This window comes from Cataglyphis hispanica, chromosome 14 (genome assembly GCF_021464435.1).
Source record: "Cataglyphis hispanica isolate Lineage 1 chromosome 14, ULB_Chis1_1.0, whole genome shotgun sequence".
Lineage (NCBI taxonomy): Eukaryota > Metazoa > Arthropoda > Insecta > Hymenoptera > Formicidae > Cataglyphis > Cataglyphis hispanica.
In genome coordinates, this window is record NC_065967.1 from 4611970 (window position 1) to 4637770 (window position 25801).

The following is a 25801-nucleotide window of genomic DNA, read 5'->3' on the forward strand; positions in this document are numbered from 1 at the left end:
CATCACAATAATAAACCGCGATCTAACAAACGGAAAATCCTGACATTCTAAGTAAGTATCGCGTAAATTCCATAACGCATATATACACACACAATTAAATATATTAATCGATTAAATATGTTAATCGTACAATTAAATATCAAATGAAAAAAAGCAATATTGAGAAATATTTTTAAAATAATCTCATGACAAATTTAAAATTTAATCAATTTAATTTATAAATTCACATTACGTACATACTTAACATGTAAAAAGAGAGAGAAATATTATCGAAATAAATTTACCTATTTCTTCCATCGACATTTTCCATCCCTCATACTTCGTAATCGCATAAGCAGCTTAAGTAAATATTAATTATCAAAACAAACGCTGATCGTATCTCTGGGAAAAATTGATTTTATTACAATATCCCTGCGCTATATGAAAGTTTAGATGAAAGATTATCTAATCATACGTTGCAACATTCAATCAGCATTAATACTTGTCAGTTCAACCTTTTAAATCTCACCTCTTATTAGTACAATTTTAAACTTCGCATTATATATAAATATGCCGCGTAATTACATCGATGATGATGGAGGGGGACCGTTATTGTTCGTAGACCGTATCGGCAATCGAGAGATCGAAACTCGATATGCAATCTCCTTGATTCTTCTTCTGATTATGAGACACATTTCTTATTCGAAACACTTGTCTGTTTTAATCTCCTCGTCTTATTACACGACTTTTGCATTAATAGTTACGTCGACACCAACAAGGTCAAAAGCTTCGTGTCTTTAACGCCAAAGATAGAACATAACTCGCGTATTGGGTTAAAGGTCGAATTATTAATCGTTTCTAACTCCATCGATTTATCATCGATGGCACGGCAGACTACTTATCGAAGATTATATCAGCTGGTGTTTACAAGCGCTACCAAGATAATTTCACTTTTCCTTTACGCGAGATTTATGAAAAGGAATTTGACGTCGATTAATAATAATAATAATAATCTTATTACACTATGTATTGAAAGTATTATAATGTCATAGATTTTAAGCATTTTTAACATATCACATAGTTGTATAAGATAAATTTGCATACGTAATTATATGTATACATAATACATAATTATGTAAGAAACATGTAAACATTATTTGATGACGCATTCATTCTTTCAAAAAAATCATATTAATTCTATAATTTATTAAATACTGTTCATGTGTAAATTACCTAATGCATTATTAATTTCAATCAGTTATCAATTATATTAATTACAAAATTAAAAGGCAGCATAAAAAAATAATTTATGTAAAAAAGAATCTCTCTTAATACTTTAACACTTGTTATTTTAGTCTTTTAAAATAAGATTTATGAGAATCTAGAATCTATACATATAAATAAAATCATTCATTATAGCTAGCGACTACAAGACGCCACTTTGACGCTAAAATTCATTCAATAATCGCTCTGTCCTTAAAGTGACATGCATATGACGTTCGTAAGGAGTGATCGGAGGAAAATTGTCATTAGTTCTTAGCCATCGTGTTTCCATCCCGAATCTCATAAATAATTCAAGACGCCGCGGGCGCAATCTTTATTAGTTTCGCATGAAAAAGAATCGGAAAAATAATAACGATGAAAATATCGGCCAAGGCCGATGCCGCTATGTGGCGTGGGCGGCGTGTTAAACGAGCGTTAATGACGCATCGCCGGCGGCTGCCGATTTTTTTGAAAAATCACCAGCCATCTGCATAATGTCGGATGAATTGCGACTCCCGCGTGATATCTGTTCGTTATCAACCGCGCGCGCGATAACAAGCGCGTCTGCATCTCGCGAATCAATCATATCTTAACGGATAATATCTCGCGCCTTCGGATGAATATACTCATGAATATCGCGAAATGAATGAAAGACGGAAAAAACGGAGCTCATAAAGATAATTGATTAACAATGTTTGTGTCGATATTGCAGATTGAATCGATACATATCGCTTGCAATAATTACAATAGATTTATATGAATCCATGTAATCCCGATATAATCGAAATTAATTCATCATATTATAGTTATATTCAGAGTAATTTATAAATCTACAAAATATTGACAACAGTATCATTGTTAAGATGGTACGAAATAATATCTACGAAATACTGCTGTCAATTTAAATAGTTTCGATTTAATATAAAATTTGGAATATCAGATAAATGTAAATATGTAAATATTATTGTAATTCGATATATTTTGAAATTTAGATAATTCAAATATTCAAATATTTCAGAAAACAAAAAAAATTTTTACTCATTTGAGGGGGGGAGGGGGGAGAATTATACAATGTAGCAATCAAATGTTTATTAATGATGAAAAATAAATGTATTTTCCAATTTCAGAATTATTAATTAATATTTAAAATACCATATAATAAATACATACATTTTGAGTTGTTTTGTGACAAAAATATAGAGCACTAACAAATTTTGAATAAAAATAATATAAAGACCCTTATTGATATAAAGTTTAAAGAACCTTCTTCAGAAATCAAATTTGATCGTGCAAATAAAAAATAAAATTAATATTATATAAATCACAAAATTTCCAAAGTTTGTAATATGAATTTATCGGTCATGTTTATACATTATTTAAACCCGTTCAATCGTTATCGATAATCTGTGGCGTGGGCGAGTTATTATCGCGCAGTGCAACGTTGATGACACATCACTGTCGGTTATTTTTGAAAACACAAACGCCATTCACATGTCGATCTCTGTACCACTTGCCGCTTTATTAAACATTCCAAGGAGAACTAATAACATTGCAAACGCGTGTTTAACTCTAATTCACAATTTTCTTCAATTATAGCATACGGTATGTATTTTTTTCTTTCTTTTGATTCATTCCAGTTTGCTCTTGTGCGACCGATCGCATTTATTACGCATTTTATCGCGATTAATACTTTGCAATCTACGCAATCCAACTTTAAATTCAAGAATGTTTAACTACATATTAATCAAGATCAAGATTTTACGTTGTAAGATATCCGAGAAAAATATATTAAATATAGATTTAGATTTAAAAATGTGTATATTTAATATGCTTTTAAGTTAATAGGAATAAGTTAATAGTAATACCTTTTTTATCAATTTAATACATAATATTTTTGAAAATATAATGTCATATTATAAGCATTATATATTTTAACTTTATCTTTTCGCAATTCTAAGCGAATGATTTGCATGATTCTTACGTAGAAGCAATATCAATTGGTCTCGCAAATATTGACCATAACTTGACCTAATAATGTTCGATCTTTACGCATTTATAGTCGAGCATTGTAAACTGAATAATTGAATCGTAAAAAGACTGATCGAACTTCGTCGTCGAATAACATAATCGAGCACGTGGAAAATATCCGACAGCTATCTTTATGGCGGTTTAATAATCGACGTGCTAAAAGAATGTCTGCAAAAGCGGAAGCAAATAAACTGACACTTCGATGGAATGGGCGCGCGTTATCGTCCGGGGATTCCCCGAACATTCGTTTGTCATTTGCGCGACTCAAGTTGGCTTATTATTATCAATCGTGACTAATCTCTAGATTTGATAAGCCCATCCCTTATTTGCATCCATTATCGCTCAAACGCGAAATCTTTATATATGTATAAAAAAAAATATATATATATATATATCGGTGACAATAATTCGGTCTATAAATAAATTTGTTCTATAAATCAACGTATATATCTTTTTAAAATATTGGATTGATGCAACAGTTTGTCCCGTTTTTAATAAAAAATGAGATAAACTTTTGTACCATAGACATAGAAATATATTTTATATTTCTATTTATATAAATATTATTCTTTTATATTTATATTATATATTTCTCTTTTATATATTTCTTTTTCTTTTTATTTTTTTTATTATATATGTTTTCTATTCTATGTTTTGCACCAACTCAATACAAATATATCATAAAATGATTAATTTCATAATTCATAAAATAATAGTATTAATACAACTTTAATTATGTCGTTTTTGCCTTAAAGAAGAATAATCTTGTTTCATTGAGCTTTGAAAGTACTATATAATCCTAAATAAAAATATTAAAAAAGCTTTAAAGCTTTACGTTACAAAATATTATTTTAATAATAATACTGTGATTTAACGTGCGCGGGAGATATTCACGCACAATCGAGACGCACGCTTCGCGGTGATGCAAAATAAAAATATTCTATCTCACGCACGAATGACGCCGATAAGTCTCCTGCGAAGGTGAAAGGGAATTGCGTGTTTAAAGCTTATAGGGAAAAGAGAACCGGTTCCCTTGCGTTTGTGCAACGCACTGTTTATTGCATCGAAAATGCTCTTATTCAAATACTCTCGAGGAGTTCAAAATTGTTAAAACAATCGTAGAAGAAAAAATAATAAATCTGCTAATATCATTTCAGAGTGATAAATATGAATGAGAGATAAATAAATAAAAATCGACATACCAAACGATTCCTATAATTCAGGGGAGCATGATGACCGACGTTCCTTCGGAGTTGCTTGACAGCCCTCGGCGGCGCCGTGGTATGCATTGTTTATTGTTTATTTTTTATATGTTCAGTTTTAGTTTCCCTGGATCTCTTCTCGATTACCAATTTCATCACTACGTCACTCGCGACGAACTACCGTGTCCGTATGTTATTGTCCGCCAAGTAAACATACGCGTATTTTGGTAGAGATAAAACGATAAAAGGCAAATCGTAGACACAGTAATCGTAAAAAAATAATCATACACACCGTGAAAGTAAAAACAAAAACTGGTCACGTAGATCTCTTATCATCGACGTGACAAGATCGTCGTAACCGGAATCTTGACATTCTCGACGTATGTCGTGCGCTTATGTGATACGTTTCGAATCGCGAACACGTGAAAGACGATAATCTGTCGATTATATAAATTCCAAAAACAATAGCGTCGAGGGATACGTCATTGGGCGTCTCGACAAGTCGGGCACAGCGCGAGTGCGTAACTCGCGTCGCGCCGCTCGCTCCGCTATTACGTCACACTCGCGAAAGGTCACCGCTCGGTCGCCACTCGCTCGCGCTCACCCACGTGCGTCGTTGGCCGGCGTCAGTAGCGCCGACATAACAAGGCTCGTCTCCCGCGCGCGCGCGTGACGCGCCGCTCACTTCACGCCGATCCGCGATATCCTCAACGACCGTACAATAATTCCGGTACCGGCGCGTAACCTGGCTGACTGAAAAACCGTCGCTTTCCACACGCCGGACGAGTTTTCCCGCATCGACGAACGAACGGACAGCTATTGCGTATAAACGAGCGTCTCGACGAAACGCGTATATCGCGTGCACATAATATATATATACAAACACACGCGCACGTGAAACGTCCCGCGAGAGAAATTCGTCGTTTCGATGTGGCTGCCGGCACTGCACTGAAGTCCGCGTTCGCTCTCGCTAGGTTCACTTTCGATGTATCCCGAAGCGCCCGCTCGACGACGAGCGTCGCCTACGTCGGCGTCGACGCGATCGGCATGCAAATGTAAATAATTAGACAGAGGCGTACGACGTATTTACGGGAAATCGTGGGAATATTTTATTCCGATTAACTCGTCGGGGAGTTCACGATATACTTGTAGAAACATGATCGCGCCTCTTTAAAAAAGGAAAAAAATATACGGCAGCGCCACCTATCGCTCTTTGCACTCTCTATGACGATTTTTTATCCTTTGCATAGATTTATTTCTCTCTCTCTCTCTCTCTCTCGCACCATATTATATACCTTCTATATTTGAAATAAAGAAGAAATAAAAAAAAGGAAAAGAGTAAAAGGGAATTGTGAAAGAGAGTAGAAATACAGTTTGAAAAAATAGACTTTACTATAACGCGTGTTACGAAAAATCTATGCAAAAGATACTTTAACGTTACACGAAAATTAACGTAATGAAAGTAGCGTCACATTTGATATGATAATTGAAATATAATGCTCGTTTAATCAAATGCAAGATTATTTGATATATAATTGTGAAAAAAGGTAGAAAAAATAGAATTTGGAAGAATAACCTTTACTATAACGCGTGTCACGAAAAATTTGCAAAAATCTGCAAAGAGAAAAATAAACAAAGCTTCATGGAACTGACGTCATGTTTGATATAATAACCGAAATATAATGCTCATTTCATCAAATATAATAATTAATTAATATAAATGCCATACAAATATCACATACACGTACAATGCCAATTGATAAACAAAGTAATTTACTCACGGATGAATAACTTTACCGATTCGGAAAAGGCGCGCATGACGTATCAAACCACATCGGACGAGGCTTCAGAATTGCGTTCGGAAATCTGTTCATAAAAGTAGAGTGTTTGACTGACCAATCAGAGTCGAAGATTTCTTCGCCCCGATTGGTCGATCAAATCATCACCCTATCTGAATATATTTTCGAACGCAATTCAGGTTGCTGCCATCTAGTTCATTTTCGAATCGTTCGCGATTATCGTTCCCGCTCTCCTTGTCGATCCGCGAAAACGTACGAGCAAAGTGTTATTTAGATATCAGTACATGTCACTAATTAGCGTAAAAGGTACGTAAATCAAATTAGTGCGTAATATCCGATCACGTCGCACGCGCGCTAACGTCAAGGAAGCTAATTTCGTCGCCCGTAAATCTCGCGCAACGCTCGTCCCCCGAAAGATCGTTGAGAGCGTGACGTCACAGCAGCAATTTGAATCGCCTCAAATTCGCGTTCGGTTTTACGAGGGCGATCGCTGGACATTCTCGACGCGAAACTCGCAGAGTCTCTCTCGTAACAGTTTGCGCCGTAGTTTTAATTCGTCATGTTAAAGTATTTTTACGCGACAAATAAAGTTTGCAAATCGCAACTTGATTACGTTAAGCGGCCGCATCGGCCATTACGTCGGTGTCTTACATTTGCGTGCATCGCTCTCCGCGATTCTCGCAAGCGTATCGGAAGTAAACGAGGAGTTCTAAAACGAGGAGTTATTAAGTATCGTATTATCGAAGCACGCGACGATATCGCGAGTGTATACGGTGTTCGCAAAACATCGCTCCCGTTTCGCAAAGTGCCCGGCCGGATTCTCGGAATCGCGTCGAGCGGCTCGAGTTTCGTCGAATTCTCCGAATTCGACGGCGGCCATTGGGATTTTTATCTATCGGCGTTCTCGGTTTTTTTCGACGTCCAAATGTCGGAGATTATATATATATATATATATATATATATATATATATATATATATATAAAATATATATATATATATATATATAGATATATATATATATATATATATATATATGTATATATATAGCTCGGGGATTTGACGTTTCGTCGAAATTATCGAGAATGATTTCTTGAAATTCGAACGACGATTTTTCTCCGAACGTGACAATAATTTTCCACGGTTTCAGTTGCACCGCGAAGTACGCTTTTAATAATCGATCTTCGGGTTTCTTCCGTCATCATGAAATGGTGAAGGAAATGAGTTTAACATCGAGTTAAATAGAAAATGTCTAGTGTACGAAAAAATATATAATAAAATGTGCGATACTGGCGAAAGATAAATCAAAAAAAGAGGATATGTAAGGGATGAAAATATATTTGGAATATCAGAGGAAAATAATATCATCGTTTCTCCGAAGATCTGGCGACTTCCGGGTGCGTTGCGGCGGAAATCGCTTACGTCGATAGTGGCGATGGGCCTTGAAATAAACGGCGACGCTTTGCACGGAGCATCGGTTATTCGCGCGTGTAAGGCTCTCGCGTCTCTCGCGTTTTTCCGAAAAATTGTGACAGCTAAAACCCGAGCGTCGCCGCGCGTCGCGAACGAGAAGAAAGTAACGCGAGTGCGAAGTGTTTCGAAACTTTTACAGTGATTTCCAATACAGTGGTTGCATTGGTATCAGCACTTTAAACTTACTTGGATAAGTGCCAAAGAAGGAGTTCATGGATATTCGAAGAACAATGGTTGCTGAGATTGGAGGAAAACATCGAAATGTGAGTAGAATTATTTGTTTCACGAATAAAATGATAGTGAGAAATATATATTTAATGAATAATTAATTTATATCGCAAAAGAGCACAATTACGATCATAAATTTAGAAATATTTAAGGTAAAATATATGTAGCTGATTCTGAATTTTATTTTTCTTGTCAATATAAAATGCGCGAGTTACGAGCTAGGAAGTCACTTTTTTGAAAAATAAATTCAAAATTTTTTTTTTCCATTTTGTATAGAATATTATACAGTTTGCAAATATATGTATATAACATTAAGCCTATTATATATAATGCGTATAAAAAATATTCAAAAAATATTAAATAATTCAAACTAATATAACAATTAAATAATATGAATATAATTTTTTATTAAATTAAAAAGTTTTATTAAATTAATATAAATATTAAATAGAATGTATATATTTTTACGCTAAAATGCAAGACATTCTGAATGTGCAGATCTGTGTCATGCGATGTAGACTATAAAATCCTGAGAGTAAGGCATTAGATTCCTGACGAAACGTCCGGTCGAAGGACTCCGTCCATCGTATATTCCCACACGTCTCTCTTTCTCTCTCTCTCTCCCTCCCTCCCTCCCTCCCTCCCTCATTCTCTCTCGTCTCGTTTCCCAACAAATTAGATTTCCCCCTTCGATCGGCGCTAGCGATTTATATCACACGCGTAGTTATTTTGCTTAATCGATTCAAGATTGCCGATCGCGATTCGCAACGCGTCGTCTCTCTCGTCCTGTGACCGTCACCGCTAATTTCCCGCGCCGTTTTCCTTTGATCCTTCCCGTTAAAGCGCATCGATGGGAAACTATAAAATACGCGCGTCGATTCGATGTAATTTGTTTGAGACTTTCCCTCCGTCTCGGTTAATCTTCAATTGGAATTTGATACAAGCATAATTGAAAACAACGATTTATATATCCGTTCATTTTCGAAAGATATTAATTTGTTTTTTTTTTCTTTTTTTCAAAATCTTCCCTCTTTTTATTTCTTTTGTTATTACATGCCTGGGAAGATATATTATAATTATATGAATAAATTAAAGAAAACATATTGAACGTACAAAGATAGAATAAAATTAAGGATATTTTTTTAATTATTAATGAGATTAATAATATACAATTATATTTTAAAATTAAATTCTTTATTTATTCTATGTAAAATTTAAATTTTAAATTTAAATTTTACGTACAATATATAAAATTTAATTTTAAAATATGATATAATATACTTTAATTGTTTAAACATTCATCGAACAATACTTGATCTTCAATACCCTTATCATGGACGCTGCTTTGATTATTTTTAGACGCGATATCTAGAGTGGGGAAAATTGTTTCATGTTCCGATTTCCCATCGCATTCGCAACCAAGCTGCATTCCTCACGATCGTTATTGCTATATGCATTGACCTTCGCGGAAAATGCATCGCTTTAGTGCCGCTATTAAGTTAGGTATTCTCAATATTCGCAAATAATAACGTGCATCGTATCGTCTGGATACATACGGCGAATTAACCCGCGTCTCACGATGCTCTGGCAATTCCGTTCGCTGCATCAAGCGAGTATTCAAGGCGCACAGAACGAGGATAATAATAGGAGATGATTTATTGCCGCGCGTTCCGAGATGGCGAGTTTTGTTCGAGCGAGAGAAAACTCAACAATAGGGAAAAAATATACGATCGGTATTGTACAGATTGATGAAGGGGAAAAAAAGATAATTCTTTTCAATAGCTTTTTAATCCTTACAAAATAAAAACAAGCAACCGGAATATTTTATATAAGGTACTTTCGCGAAGAGATCACTTCATAATTAAATTCAAAGTCGCGTTTGGAAAAATATCTCGATGAAATATCGGATTAAAAGAAAAATCTCGCACTTTCTCATGATTTTTCCACCTCGTCTGCTCGATGGTCTTCGCGCTTTCCGCACCCGATCAATATTACGGGTGTTAAGATTGCGACCGAAATTAACCGCGGCAAATTGCATGCGAGAAGCGATATTCGTCAATTGCCAATTACCATAAAAAGGCGCTTTACGATCGACGTATCGGCGAGTTGAAAATTGCCGATATTGACCAATGGTTGACTGACAGTGCCGATAATTCCATGGAACGCTAGCGCTATCGCGATAAATGCGAGACGATGATTATAAATGTGCACTTTCGCCCCGCAGCAAGGAACAACTTCGTCCCTCGACGAAGAAGTGCCTTGACCTAAACTACCTTTTTCCGATGTATTCGTAAAAAATGTCGATCAAAGAGTTTATCGCCGATCGAAAGGTTCAATATTTATAATTAATATTAATAATATATTTGTAATATGTGTATAGTTCAATATTATAATTTAATATTTATATAATTATATTTAATATAATTTTATAATTTTTAATTTTTATAATATATTTATATAATTCATCTTTCTAAGAAAGAGAAATAGAAGATCGAAAATTATAGAAATATAGATTTCCTGAATTTTATAATCTTTATAAATATTTAGGAGAAAATTCTATGCATTTTCTGAGTTTTATGAATGTTATGAATATTTATGGATCTTTGTGTAAATTTTAATTTAAAAAAATTTTAAGAATTTTAGAAACTAAAAATTTTATAATTTTTTTTAGAAACTTTTGCAATAGAGGGTGTCTCTAACATGTTTTAGCATCATTTAAAAATAGCAATTTAATTGAATTAATATAACATGAATTTCGAAGACATGTAGAAAGATATCGCAAAAGCGATGGATATCGTGAAAATAACATTTTTAATAAGTCGTAAATATTATTCGCGTGTCATAAAGGCGTTGCAGGTATGTAAACAAAACGTGTCATAACGGGATTATAAACGGGTTTTATCGTCGAACATTAAATTTCTCCGGTGTTATTAGCGGGTTAATGGAACAGTTCGAATTTAATTACGTTACGAAGCCAGGGAAAAATTTCTAGAGAAAACCAAGTCTTTGATATACGATGATAAATTATTGCGCCTTTTTTTCACTTTTTGTTTTATCTATCATTCAGCGAAATGTCGTGAATAAAATATTACAAAAAACAGGAAAAAAAACTTTCAAACTCTTTGCAAATAAAATCTAAATCCTTTTATAAATTTTGTAAAAGGAAGATACTTAAGAAGTATTTCAATTTTTTTTTTTTTCCATTATTATTGTCCGAATTCTATTATTCCTGTTTAATTGTTACAAGAATTTATACTCTTAATATAGCCGAGTAATACTTTTATACGGATGGATCGTAATATCAGGATTATAAATGCTAACAGCTGTAAACGTTAGCGATTTTAAGCATTCCGTAAAGCGAGGAGATTTTAGAGGACGCGTTTTTTAGTTAACGACACCTTTTTCAGAGACAAATCAATATCGGCCGATTACTCGTTATTCTCGTCTCGAAGGCCGCGTGCCCGTTCCATCGCGCGCGCGCAATCACAACAGTTGCAAAATGCACGATATTTATCGTAAATGAAGAAATGAAGAGACGAAGTCTTTTTCCCTCTCGTGCTGCCCGGTTCGCATCCCGCTTCTCATGGATATCCGTTTTTCCAGGCTCGCAATGTCATTTCTCCTTATAGAATGAGCGTTTTTGCTTCGTACGCACATCTAACGACGCCGATCGACCGATTACGCAATCGATCGCTATTAACTACGGGTGCCAACGGCGGATTTCTCTCTTTATCGTCGTAAAAAAAGTAATAAACGAGTCGTATACCAGTGACCTTTATATAACGTTTGTCCTTCTCTCGCGTTTTTATGAAATTGCGAAAAAAAAAATGGGGATCGTCCGATTGAAATAATCGTTAATTAATTGAAAAAAAATTGAAAAAGTTTTCTATTTGAATTTCATGGAAATCATAAAACATAATTTGCAAAAAAAATTTTACATAATCATGCGTTTTACTTCAAAGATATTCGGGTGAATATTTAGGTGTGTATTTGATGCTGATAAGCGTATATATAGATAATTTTTAAAATCTTTACAAGTTCCGAAAAGAACAGGGTGCTGCCATCTTTTACGAACATCTGCAAGCGGTATACGCTCGCGTTATCAATGATATATCTTTCAATATATTGATTAAGTATTTATCCACGTACCTTGCTCTTGCGATACGCGCAGCAGGACAAGCCGTTACCCATGATTGCGGCGATCGATCCCGATCGATAGCGATCTCGATCACTACGTCAAGCCGCTGCAACTTCTTGCTTTATGACCGTTCGAAACATCTTCGTCGATCACTTCCCTCCTCGCGAATCTCCTCCTCCGTCCGCATCTTGAGCGCACTCGTGAAGACCTGTCTCGTGAAAGCCGCTGTTTCTAAACGTTATTTCTTTCAAAGCCGAAAATCCATTCTTTTTCGATCACGCCGCATTTTCTCTCTCATTTCTCTCGCATTTTTCTTTCACAAAAACTTTTTATCGTTTTATTTTTGCGCTGCTTATCGAAAATTCAGACGTTGCATGCGAAGTAGGTGAAAAAATGCCGCTGCGTTTTGCTTTAAGCGAAGTGCATTTGCAATTAAAATTTTAATTGCGTGGCTAATTGATCGCGCTTGCAACATTTTAATTAATGTTCGTCTTAATTTATTTTGCCTTGCCGCGCTATTTCTCTTAATATTCTGTACAATGTGCTTAAACATTGTACAGAATCATCTTTTTTTGAGAATCACGGATTAAAAATTAAAATAAAATTTGAATAAAAATTGAGTTTAATGCGAGATTACTTTTACTCGCAATTTTAAAATTATAAATAAAAAAGGAATAAATATAAGAAAAATTATTGAAAAAACACAGTTTCTATTATACTTATATGGAAATTAATATAAGAAATAAAAACACGTGAATAAAAGTATGCTGCACGTTATCAATTATAATCTATTATCAATCAGATTAGATTATCAATTATATATAATTATAATTAATATAAACTTTACACAACAATTATAATTAAATATAAACTTTAATATTGCTTTGATTATTTTTCAGATATTAATTTAGACACAATTTTATATAATAATTATCTGGTATATAATGTGCTAATGATTTTTTACTGATTATAATTAATGATTTATAAGTATTGATGTTTGCCACACAGAAAGTTTTTCATATAATAAAAATAGCATATGATGCGCGTTGTAAGCTTTTTTTAGATTACTGAAAGTCGTACTTGTTCGCGTTACTTGATTGGGCGTCATTATTTATTTTCTCTTATACAATTTACTGTGAATATATTTTATAAATAATAATTAAAAATTTTTTATGTTTTTTCATCATATTTCACATTTAAACGCGCGATTTTTTTCCTTTATAGATTTTATTTTTTAAGTTATATTTGAAATTATTTTTCTTTCTTTATTTCGCGGATTGAAACAATATTATTTATGTCGTGAGTATAATATTTTGACAATTTCAAAATTATTATATTATTAAAGTTGGCAAAATGATTCGCGAAACTTTTTCTATTTTCCTTTATAACTTTTAAATATTCTAAAAATAGTTGTCTACTTTAATACAATAAAAACTGTCGGAAAAAAATAATAGACGATCAGGGCTATAGTATTCAATGATAATATCGCTAATGTTTTCATTTCAAAATATTTTGTCCGGACGAAAAAAGAGAAGAAAACATATAGCAATCCAAAAGTTATGAAGTCGGTTTTAAATATACATTGATTCACGCTTGCGAGCTTTGTATTTACACCATTCACTAATCAAAATATTAAATAATTACCACATAATGATGTACATTAGTAAAAATTATTGATTATTATTCCTTTTAGAGCAAGTATCTTTTTACCCTTAAATTATATTCTCATTTATGATCCCACGTAGCGGTAGTTGTGTTAGAGAAGAGTAGTCACGTGTTATAATCCGAAGATAAAGTAACTCGATTCGCAATTTTGGATTAATCGTTCGCGTCTCGGCGTGACTTCGCGATAAACGGTACACGCCGTATCTGCGCACATGTGTCGCTGAACTTCCAAAAACTGCCGGCCAAAATTGTAGGGAATGTCCTGGCTTACACGCGCGTACCACGCGGACCGACACGCGTGCGCGCACGAGCGAGAGCGAGCGCACGGTACCAATATTCATACTGACGAGTCACCGCTTTATTTTCCACCGTTACATCACTGTCGTCGGTAGCTTCGCTTCTCGGCGTCGTCGCTTCACGGTAGCGTGTCTAACAGGCCGTTTGCTCTTATCGGCGCGCAAAGACACTTGGAGCCAAACTCGTATGCATAATCTGCATAGGATGCGATATTGCACAACGCGATCGGCCGGCTCGGCACAAAATTTCAAATCGAAATAAAATTTTAAGCTGCCAAATTTGTCCTCTTTTTTTCTGAAAGCTGTCAGGGTGACAGCTTCCAGAAAAAAAGAGAGCAAAAGAGGACAAATTTGGCAGCTTAAAATTTTATTTGAGAGAAGAATTGTTCAAAAAATTCCTCGAGTTCTAATAAAATTCCATAAGAATTCCTTAATTTCTCCAGATAAAAAAAAATTCTCTGAAAATTCCAAGTTTCCCATATTTGTTTTAGGGAGTAAATATCCTAAAACAAATATGGGAAACTATGGAATTTTATTAGAACTTAAGGAATTTTTTGAACAATTCTTTCTTTGATAATTTTGCTTTTATACTATAGGCAGTAAGTAATCCCGCCGATAAGCTAAGATGCCAAAATGTCGTTTTTTTTAAGCCATAAAAGATGTAAGAATTTTTTGTGATATATCGAATGGCGTATATAAATTGATTTCATATTCAATATATTTAATCAAAACGAAAAATTAATTTGTATTATTGACGGAAATGAATAAAAATTGTGCATCTTAATTCACACCTTTAACAATCCTCAACGTCAACATATCTTCTAATTCGAAACTTCTCTCTCTCTCTCTCTTTCAAATCAAGTTTCTCTATTTTAATTAAAATGCAGTTAATACATTGACTTTAAATTAAAATTAAATGCATGAATATTTTACATTTGTGAAATACTTTCTCATTTTTTAAATTTATCGAAAATATCTCTTGCTAGTAATATTTTTTAACAAAATGCAAGAATATAGAATAACTGAGTTAATATTTCTACAAACAACGAGTTCATTGTGATTGTTTTAGCATCAAATTATATAAACATATTGAGACTATTTATCATACTCATCTTTCTTTGGAGCAAGCGGACGCATACATTTGAATGCGAGAAGCGCCAGGAAAGCGAAGTGCAACGCGCGATCTGCTCGTTGCGCTACCGTCAGCACGTGTGTTGTCTCGCACATGTTGACAGTTAACATATGGGCTTACGTCAGGCAGCGGAACCGCGGAAACCCATTTCGTCAATTCAAAAGCCTCAATAATTGACAGTTTCGCGTGAATTGAAAATAATGATGCATCATGGGTGAACTATTTAAAGAACGAACATTCAAATCAATAGCGATCGTTGTTCGCTGCATTTATTATGGGCGTTTGATAAATTAAAATTCGGAAGCTTGATTTTATAAGAGAAAAAAGAGAAACTAAAGAAAGAAACTATTGTAAAAAAGATAGTATTAAATATTTTTTTATCAAAACTATTAATATTAATTTAAGCGATTTGATTCTTTAAACCAGCATAATTTAATAAATCAAATAAATCGAATATATAAAATAATGTGGTAATATTTCTTTTACCAATTCTATAAGCGACTTCATGCTTCGGAAAAAACAGATTACATATACATATATTTGGTTGCCTACGTGCAATTTACGGCCAGTCTCTCCTTATCATTAATCAGCATTGCAAACAGTTCCATTAGACCTTATTATTTGATACTCGGTTGTTACTGGCATACACGCACGCCGCCAAGTTGCGCTGCTTTAATCAGCTGATTTATAGTGTCCGACAATGCCGCGATTAGGATCTGTCTGTACACGATGTAGCAATTTATCGTTTATCTGTGCGTGAGGTGTTGATTGCCGGAAAATTAAACTTAAACTTATTATTAGAGCATTTTTATTATTCCTCCAGCTGTTATAATAAAACTCTTTAATTTCATGAATCCTAAAATAGAAATTCACATATCTGTTATCGAATAAATAATTATTTTAAAATAAAAAAGATTAGAAAGTTAACTTCAAAAGATTATAATTCTAGTAAATTTTTTTATTCGTCACTCTTTTGTTAGTTTATTGAACACTTGTAAAATTTTTTTAATTATAACGGAAAAAAAATATGAGTTTTTTCACAAAATGTTGCGCGTTGAATTTTAAATTAGCCTTTCTAACAAGTAGATGTTTGAAAATAAGGGAAGGGAGCGGTAAAGGATTTATAACGCATTATTTATCAAAACATGTATAACGATTTATTGAGGATCTATCCAAGCATGTTAAATTTCTTGAAATGCAGGTACCTACCTATGTCTACTCGCTAGTGTTACATTAGACGCGCAATTTCACTCGAAAAAACCGACCGTATATACGCATACGGTCCGTGTCTAATTTAGAGGGAGAGTTGCGTTTTGTATCTGGAGTCGCGCTTTTTTTCTTTTTTCTTTTTAATGATTTTCGCGCCGATCTATCTTCTTTTTTTCGCCGGCACGATTGGCGGCCTTGCGAGGAAATAGACGATAGCTAAAAAAAATCGACGATATTCGTCACTTCGGATGGCTTGCTGTAATAACGATAATCTGTACATTAAGATCTACAAAAGTGCGGACTTAATCTTTCCTCTTGGTCGATCTCGCGGAAGGAAAGGAACAGTCTTCGTCGTGGCCTCTTTCGCGATCGAAATGAAAACGACATGCTTACACTGCACGATTTTTTCGAGATCCTATAAAATATAATAGTATTTGCCAATTTCTTTAATCAATTATATCAAAAGTCTAATCAACAGTCTAAGTTGATAAACACTTTGATTATTTTTATTATTTATTTAGCGATCAAATATTATTCGATAGTCGTTGATTGATTTAAATATTCGATAATTATTAATTTGACTTCTTCCGATTCTGATGTAATATATTCTTTAATCGATGTATTACATTACACGACATAATCGTGCGGTGTAAGCGTGCCATTACAAGATTGGTCACCGATCGCGATCGTGCCGGCCACCGCAATAAATCTGCGCGTTTGATCAGCTTATAATAGTTTTGATTGCCAGTCTTCAATACTTTGTGTGTTTCTTTTGTGTGGTCTTTCTTTCTTTGTCTCGTTGCTGTTCTCGTGTTTAGTTTCTCAAGGCCGAATATGATATATAAAGTCGCGATTGCCGGATGTTCGATTAAGATTCTCGATTAAATTCTCGTTCACTGCATTTAAAACACATCGAATTTTGCGATTAAATGTTAAAATTTTTCAAAATCTATTCTTTATGAAGATGTATCATAAATCACGCATTTTTTCTAAATTACGAAATCTTTAGCGAAATAATAAAGTATTTAACTTACTCCTCAACTCAGAAATTAAATGAAAATTTAAATTTATAGTTATATAATTAAGTTATATGATTAATTGCATCCAAAATTTTAATATAAATGAATTTAAATCACATATATATGTGTATGTGTGATTTAAATTTATGAAATAAAATATATATTTAATATAAACAGGCAACAATTTAATCTAATTGAATATTAAAGTTAAGACTATATTGAATATATTAATAAAAAAGATATATTTCATTTTTTTTATTTGTCTCTGTTTTCATTTAATAAAAAAAAATTGACGCTACAAATAATTCATGAAACCATTTTAACGAGAAATCGAGAATTAAGCCGATCCGGCATAATGTTTCAAGTTATCTATTTTCTCGATTCGGAAAATTCACGGTTTGATTTCACGTCATTCGCGACGCGACAGACTCGAAAATGATTCGGCTCGACTCGCGATAATCGATAAGCCAAAAAAGTGAGATTCGGCTCTCTACAGCAATGCATGTGCTTATATCGAGAAATATTGATTGATCGATTGATTGATCAACATTCAAGAAAAACTTGCCTTTCCGACGAACCAAGCGACAAAAAGGGCAGTTCATTTTATTTCGATTCAGTTTCTCTAATTTGTTCAGGATTATCGGATAAATGCGCCACTCGATTCGTCGGAATTGGCTCGCAAATTCGATATCTTTAGACATGATCTCTTCCACGAAGATTTACAACTAGTACCAGAAGAAACATATGCCCTGGACCGATTTCGTTTTCGCGATTAATATCTGAATAAAAATAATAATTAATAAAAATATTATTCATCAACTTGCGAAATTTTGAAAATTAAAAGATTGAAATACTCAATTACATTTCGTTTTCGAAAGAGAGAAAGGAGCCATTGTTTAAATCCTGAATGAATAAATGGAATATGATAAAACCTGTGCACACAATTACGTTAAAATTTTTTTAAATTCTTGAAGGTAATGTCGAATATACTTAAAAAATACTTAAATTCATTTTTTTTAGTTTATTAAAACAAAAAAATATAATTTCACAACTTTGAGCGAATTATTATTATGTATAATATTTTTAAATTACTAAACTTTTATTTTGCATATTAATAATTTATTAAAGCATCTTTTCGCGAAATGGTTCCTTCTCTCAGGTAGTGTTATTTATTCAAAATTAGAATCCTTTCGCGATTTTCGCGAAGCCGGTCCCTGACACGAAGTGCGCAGACATATCTACGACATGTGCACGACGAATTTTCGACACCCATCGCGATCGACGATCGAAACAGCGCATCTTTCACGATCGCAAAGAAAATATTCATTTCAAACCTTAATTTGTGGTAAAGATTCGATATTGACTAAATTTCCATGAGAAAAATCGTACAGCTGTAAATTAATCGGGACACCCGATTAATTATTTACGATGAGAAATGCAACTTGATCTCGATCGCCGAGGGTGACATATAAGATCTACTTAATTGTGAAAGACACGATTGAATCTATGATTTGAAAGATCGATCTCAAGAAACTCGATAATATCCCGCAAACAGGGATTTAAGAAATCTAATTATTCGATCTAATTATTAATTTTTTTTTTTTTTTTGTACAATTTATTATATTGAATAATATAAATAATATAATTTTTATAATTCATCAATTTTTCAATTTGATTAAATTCGTTAATACATATAATTCCTCCTTATTTTTTTTATAAATAATATAATTAAACGATTATATTTACTTTATATATCAATTCTAATGATTTAATGATAATATGATATTTTTCTACTTATTTTTTCTAATAATATGAAAAAAAATATGTCGCTGTTATGTTACTGGAATAATTTGAGTGAAAGCGCGGGAAATCGCATCTCGAGAATCTCGAAATCGATCGTCTCTCATCGACTATACATCATTATACGGAGAAAAGACTGATACAAAATCTATGTCCAATCAGAATCGACACATACAGATAGAATAAATCGCATTTAGTCGTTAGTAATATAGCGATTAGCAGTGATTGGTTGCTTCTTTTCTTACGTTACGTAGAAGTAGAACTGTGACAGGCATCGATATTACATCTTTTTTTTTTTTTTCGCTTTGTTTCTCTTTACAATTTGTCTTCTATTTACACAATGAGTACATTGCATCTCCGTTACGACTATCGAGTCTTATATCACGTGTGTTACGATATAATCTACGGTATAATATCGAGAGATCGTACGGCGAATATACCGTGACGTCCTCGCTCGCGAAAAGGTACATTATCCAAATAACTTTTTGCGATATTATTGGCATCAAATGATACCACGTTATTCAGTCGGAATACATATTACTTTATTAATACGTCATTTTTTCTATGCTACAATATAATGTGCTGTACATTATAGAAAATACGAAGAAGAAATATCTGGTCGCCAAAATGTTAATTTTTATCGGAAAAATTTACTACTTTGCTACTTTAAACTTATATTTTAAATTTACTTTTTCCTTTATTCTGATAGAGAGAGAGAGAGAGCACACAAGCAATTTTATTTAAAATTTATTATAGCAATTTTATTAAAATTATCTAATTATCTAATGCTCATTCTAAAATTGATTATTTAAATAAGATACATATATAGACAATACAAATGCATAAATTAAATATTAATTTATATAAAAAAGCACAGCAAAAATTTTACGAATCTTATGTTTCTCAAGTTTAGATTAAAGGGAATTTTATATTTAGGCTAAAGAAAATTATAACAATATTACAAAAAATATTTTTTTTTTGCTCTCTATTATTTCCAATTAACGTTAATTTGAATCAATCCGGATTAAAATCTCACGACTTCTTATATTTTTTATCAAAAAATCGTCGAAGGACCGCTGCGCTTCCTATCTATTTTATATCCCTCGTATCTTTCCGATCATAATCATCGTTACAATATTATACAATGTCCACATATATAGTGCTGGAACTCTACTAATGTATATTAAATGTAACAGCATTGCGATGAGTTGTACTGTTTGACGATGATAATAATAATAATAATAATGATCATCATCTTTCCCTTTTCTCTCGTCATCGTCGCTGTTTTTCGTGAGTCGTCGAAAATACAAAAATTACACGGCGGAGATCAGCCTCTCTACATATCTATATAGATATATATTTGTTTATGTATTATTTTTTTTTATCTCTCTTTCTTCTCTCTCTGTCTCGTTCTCCAGGTCCGCGGTACAATATAATATGTATATTACACGTGCTCCACTCGCTTCGACTCTTATTGTTGCGCGAAATATTATCTTTCTTTCAATATATACTTTTACGTGAGAATCGCAGCGGTCTTCGCACGACTCCGCGAAAGTTACGAGGTCTTCTTCGCGAGCGATCGGCGTTCGGAATTCGCCTTCGAGTAGGCTAGAGAAAGGAGAAAAACGCCATTTATTATATTATACATGAATGTATAGATAGGCTGCCATAATTAATCGCGTGTCATGACAAAATCGATTTGGCTCGCGACATACTTCATTAGCGGGAGGTAAAATGTTTCCGTTGTCCAAATTATCGACATAATATCAATCTTATAAACAGTATAATTTTTAAATTAAACAGCATCAACTATCACTTGTTTACAATTAGTGTAAAATATCTCCTACAGTGCTATTATTCACAGTTTTAATATTTAAGAATTTGTAGAACATTCTGCGTGTATTATTTGTGTAGGATCTTTAAATGGAAAATTACAATTAAATAGTTAATTTCTTGAAACTCGCTTAATTATCGGGCAGGCTTAATTATCCGTGCATATGTGTATGTGTATGTCTGTGTTCACATTTCTGTATGTGAATTGTGTAACAATTGTGTAAGAAGGCATCGCCCGCAGCAGTTCTTTCCTAAATTACGTTATTTTGGCCGTGAGTTTAGAGTTTTTCGGGCCCAGTTTGGCGCAAATAAAATTTACGAATGCGCGCCAGTTTTAGAGGGACCACCTTTGACATATTACGCACACATATCGACTAAATCATAGAGGGACAAATTTCTACGTATAATAATACAATAGCGTCCCGACACGTTGAGAAAGGAGAACCCCGTTAGCGATGTACATATACGAGTATTTTTATCCTTAAAGAGGATTGATGTTGAAAAAGAGCTCGCGCACTCGTTTTTACATCGTGTTTTACATGTACGAGTATACACGCTGCCGAAGATCGTTAATTCTTATTTACAAAGTCGCGCTAACTACGGTCTTACCGTAAACAGTAATCAGACACACGACTCCCAACGAGAAATTCATTTATTAGTCCTTTAATCACGGATGCGAGAATCCATAAAATCCTGACCGTGATTAAGATGCTCTCGCGCGATCAATTCCGCCAACTACATTTTTTAATATATATTAAATAATTAATTATATAACTATTGTAATTAATCTAACTAATTAATTATTATATAAATAATTAATTTCGAGTACCAAGAGAATTTTTATGTTGATTTTTTTATATAATAGACAATTGTTATTTCAAATTTATTAGTTAATAATTAATAATTTTATTTCGTATACCACATTGAGAAGTTCATAATTTTTAATTAATTTTTATATCTTTTTAATTTTGTTATATTGTTTTCTAAAATATTTACATTAAAAGAATTATCATAATTTTGCATATCATGAACCAGAATCAATATATCACTACATAATTAATTGCATTATCTCGTTATATTCGCAAGTGCGAGAGCATCGTAGACGAGAACTACATAGCTCTATTTACAAGACGCACGAAACACCAAGAACGAGAGACACACACAGAAGATGAAATCGGAGGATCGATGATCAAAGATCGAGCGTGGTCGCGTTTGAAATCTCGTGTCCGAGAGATTCTCACCCGGTAATATTTATAAAAAATAACATTCACACTTCGACGAGAAGCGTCTCTGAAATATCTTACAGCCGCCTTACAATCGGCGGATGATCTCGATTCTTTCGATCGTAATCGCGCGTCGTCTAAGGCGAATTAGCTCGATCAGCGATCTTAGAAAATCCCACGCTATTCTACACGTATTTTCGCTCGCGCGAAAAAATAGAACGCGTCGCGAGAAGCCGTTCTTGAAATTCGATCCATTCGAACCTTGGCATTCTAAATATATCGATCGAGTCTTAATATCGAGGATCGATCGTTGCCTCGAGGTTGGAAGATCAAAACGAAATCGCAAGAAGGACGCCTCCAGCCCGCGGGTACGCCTAATCATTGAAAAGTATCTGAATTATCCGCTTTTTTTCTATCCCATGACGAGAGCTCTCGAGCGCACTGTGTAGTGTGCGGATATTTTGCGAAAGAGCAAAGAATATCTACACTACTTTCTATTTCTACGTATCTATGTACAGCTTCGCGATCGCTCAAACGCTAAAACGTCTGAAAAGGCTTCGGGTTACTTTCAAGGTACGCGAATATCTCCTCGAAGTCCTCCGAAGAATCGTTGAGTATTTATACAGTCGGTTGGGCTCGTCCACGCTCGTGTAGGATATTCGATAATAGGCATATCTGACAAACAGAAAGATATTGAAGTTTAAGTATTAAAATTTAATTTAACCATTTTTCTTTTGCAATTTTTAAAAATCTAATTAATGTTTGTATAGATTATTTAAAAATTACGAGAAAAGTAATATTATTTCTTAAATTTATTCCTCAATTTATTAAATATATTAAAAATTTGTTTTAATTGAGTTTATATTGTAAGTTCTAATCTTTTTTACATATGTATATATAATATATTTCAGAAATAAAAAACCTCATACTCTCTGATCTTTAATATATAATACTATTTTTTGTGTGACAAAAAATATCGCCGACAAAAAAATGTATCAAACGAGCCTATTATCGAGCACCCCGTAGATTATATCGAATTGTTCCATGCTAATATATTCTTAAAAAGACGTACGTACAATGAAAGGTAACTTCGTTCAATTTTACACAATTTTTTTATCTTTTGTCTTATATTTATTCTATATTCTATTTTAATTTTGCTTTATTTGACGTGCAATTCTGAATTTTATCCTTTTTTTTTGTGTCAAAAATGAGATTACATTTGATTTGGCGAAGAACCTGTTTTATCTTTTTTTGCAAAATATTTTATCGCGACTATCTTGGCCTCTCTTTAGCCATCGTGATAAATCTTTTGTGTAAATCGTCCTTGTCCCACAGAATCTTTATTGCATACTCTTGCATAAATCTGACGCGCTTCGCCAATAGCGTAGCATATTTTTACACAAAACTTGTATTTTTATTATTAATAAATATTTTATTAATAATGAATGCTGATTCACGCTAACTTGCATGACTAAAAATTTATGTATATCAACGTTTTTGGAATGTATTAAAAAGAAATAAAAATATAAATTTGGAATTGCTCGTTTTCGCTATTATTTGTTATAATAGCTTTATCTACGATCCTGTTGCATCGTGTTGTTTTAAATGCGGCTGGCAAAATATGCTATTGCGACACGTACAATATCTCGTTTGTATGCTACTTTACGATTCGTATGTAACTGCACGGATAAAGATATTTTTTTTTGTATTCTTTCGACTTCTTTATGTCAACCGATCTTGACTAATGCTTGCCTATTTTTCGATGCGTCGAATTTTCACGACCACTATCAAAAGGAATCGGATTTTAGAAGAAACGATAAAAATCGTATTCATTAAAAGTAGCAAATCTGCAAAAGTAGCTATGTGCATAGAATATTAAATTCCGATGATAAAAATAACTTGAAGGAGTAACACAATTGAAACGTATATTTAAAGAGATATAAAATTAATACATTATCAAGAATAAAATAAATAATATTTTGAATAGTTGGAAATTGAAAAAATTAAATTTTTTAAATTAAGTAGATGTGACTTAAAATTGCATATACAATTCTCAAAATTTAAAATATTATGTAATTTTTGGATTTTCATGATTTAATTTTTTAATGTTTACTTTCAATTTTAAAATCGATTACTTATCTTAAAATAATATAAATGCATTTTTGTTTTTTTATTAAAGTTGAGAAAGTGTTAAAATAGATTTTAACTTCAACATCTAATATCGTTACGTTTTTAAAAAAATGATAAAAGGTTATTTAAAACCTAAAAAATCGGCAAAAAATCGAATGAAGTCGCATTCAATCTGAGCGAGTATATGTATATACATATATAATCAATCATACATTTAAGTCAATTTTCTTTAGATTTTCATTCATCTATCATACTTAATTCACGCACTATCATATTTAAATCGATGTATAATAATCGTATAGTAAACGTGATAATATTAAGGCCTCTTATAGTTACTAACGACAGGTCATCAAAATTTTATCTCAGACCACTACAATTACACTACCGATAGGAAAGCGACAAGAATCGTTTTATTTCATCTCATAGTCCACACAGAACCGCCGAATATCAGACCTGATGATTTTCGCATGCTTTCTTCTGCAAAAAATATAGATATTAAAAATGTGCGAGCACACTGTAAAATCAAATTTTATAATTTTTTCATGACTGCAAAATTATAATTTATTTATATGTATAATTTATTATTATTAGAAATTCTCATAAAATGTAATTTTTCTAATTTTTTCAATCTTTTTATTCGTCGTTATTTTTATGATTATTTTGAAAGAACTTTTTACCGTTACATTTGCTTAAACGCAGTTGTAAGACGTAATTAGGATTTTTTTTCTGATATAAATTTTTTAGTGGGACATTTTGGAGATGTCATCGAATCAATATTTCACATTTAAATGTAAATAAAATTTTACATTATCAAGATATCAAATATTTCTTGTGACACGCTCGACGGGTATCTATATGTCGCGGAGATTCGAATTATTTACAATTTGTACAAGTTTACGAATTCTTTGACGAATTCCAGAAAAAAGTCGCCGACAAGGCGCAATAAAATTTCTCATTGCCTTTTTAGTCGGTAATCGAATCGTGCATATAGACGTAATCATCGAATAAATATTTCCGCTATTCGATTTATTTTCATTATTACGCGATAGAGAAATTTGTTTACGGAATTTATATTTACAATGTTTCTTCGGCTGCAACGAAATTAAACGAAATGAAACGCTAATGCAAGTGCAAGGGACATTAACATGCAAATGGAAGTTAAAATAAACTAAAAATATATCAATATATAATAAGTCGATTCAACTAAATCAATTGATCAGCGAATTACTCGCGCTTGCTTCTTATGTAAAAAACGCTAACTTAAAACTTAAATAAATGCTAAAAAAGCTAAGAATAAAAACGGATGGAGAGGAAGGAGACATGTAGGATTAAGTATGTATATGTGCATATAGGATTGTGCCAAATCAAAGAAAAGAAAACCATCGC

The 25801-nt window shown here is 32.8% G+C and overlaps 1 protein-coding gene across 3 annotated transcripts in view; it reads right to left on the reverse strand.

Moving 5' to 3' along the window:
- The window catches only part of LOC126854679 (NAD(+) hydrolase sarm1-like), an 87279-nt gene extending 73236 nt beyond the window's left edge, over positions 1-14043 (reverse strand). The window contains exons 1-2 of one of the 3 annotated variants that reach the window (XM_050601636.1): positions 13819-14043; positions 12120-12316 (exon numbers count right to left, since the gene is read on the reverse strand). In XM_050601636.1, coding sequence (XP_050457593.1) covers positions 12120-12161 — 42 coding nt within the window. In that variant the 5' untranslated portion in view covers positions 12162-12316; positions 13819-14043. Of the gene's footprint in view, positions 1-4472; positions 5409-12119; positions 12420-13818 lie in introns of those variants that run through there. The other 2 variants (XM_050601635.1, XM_050601633.1) reach the window with 2 other exon arrangements.
- Between the last annotated feature and the right edge of the window lie 11758 nt (positions 14044-25801).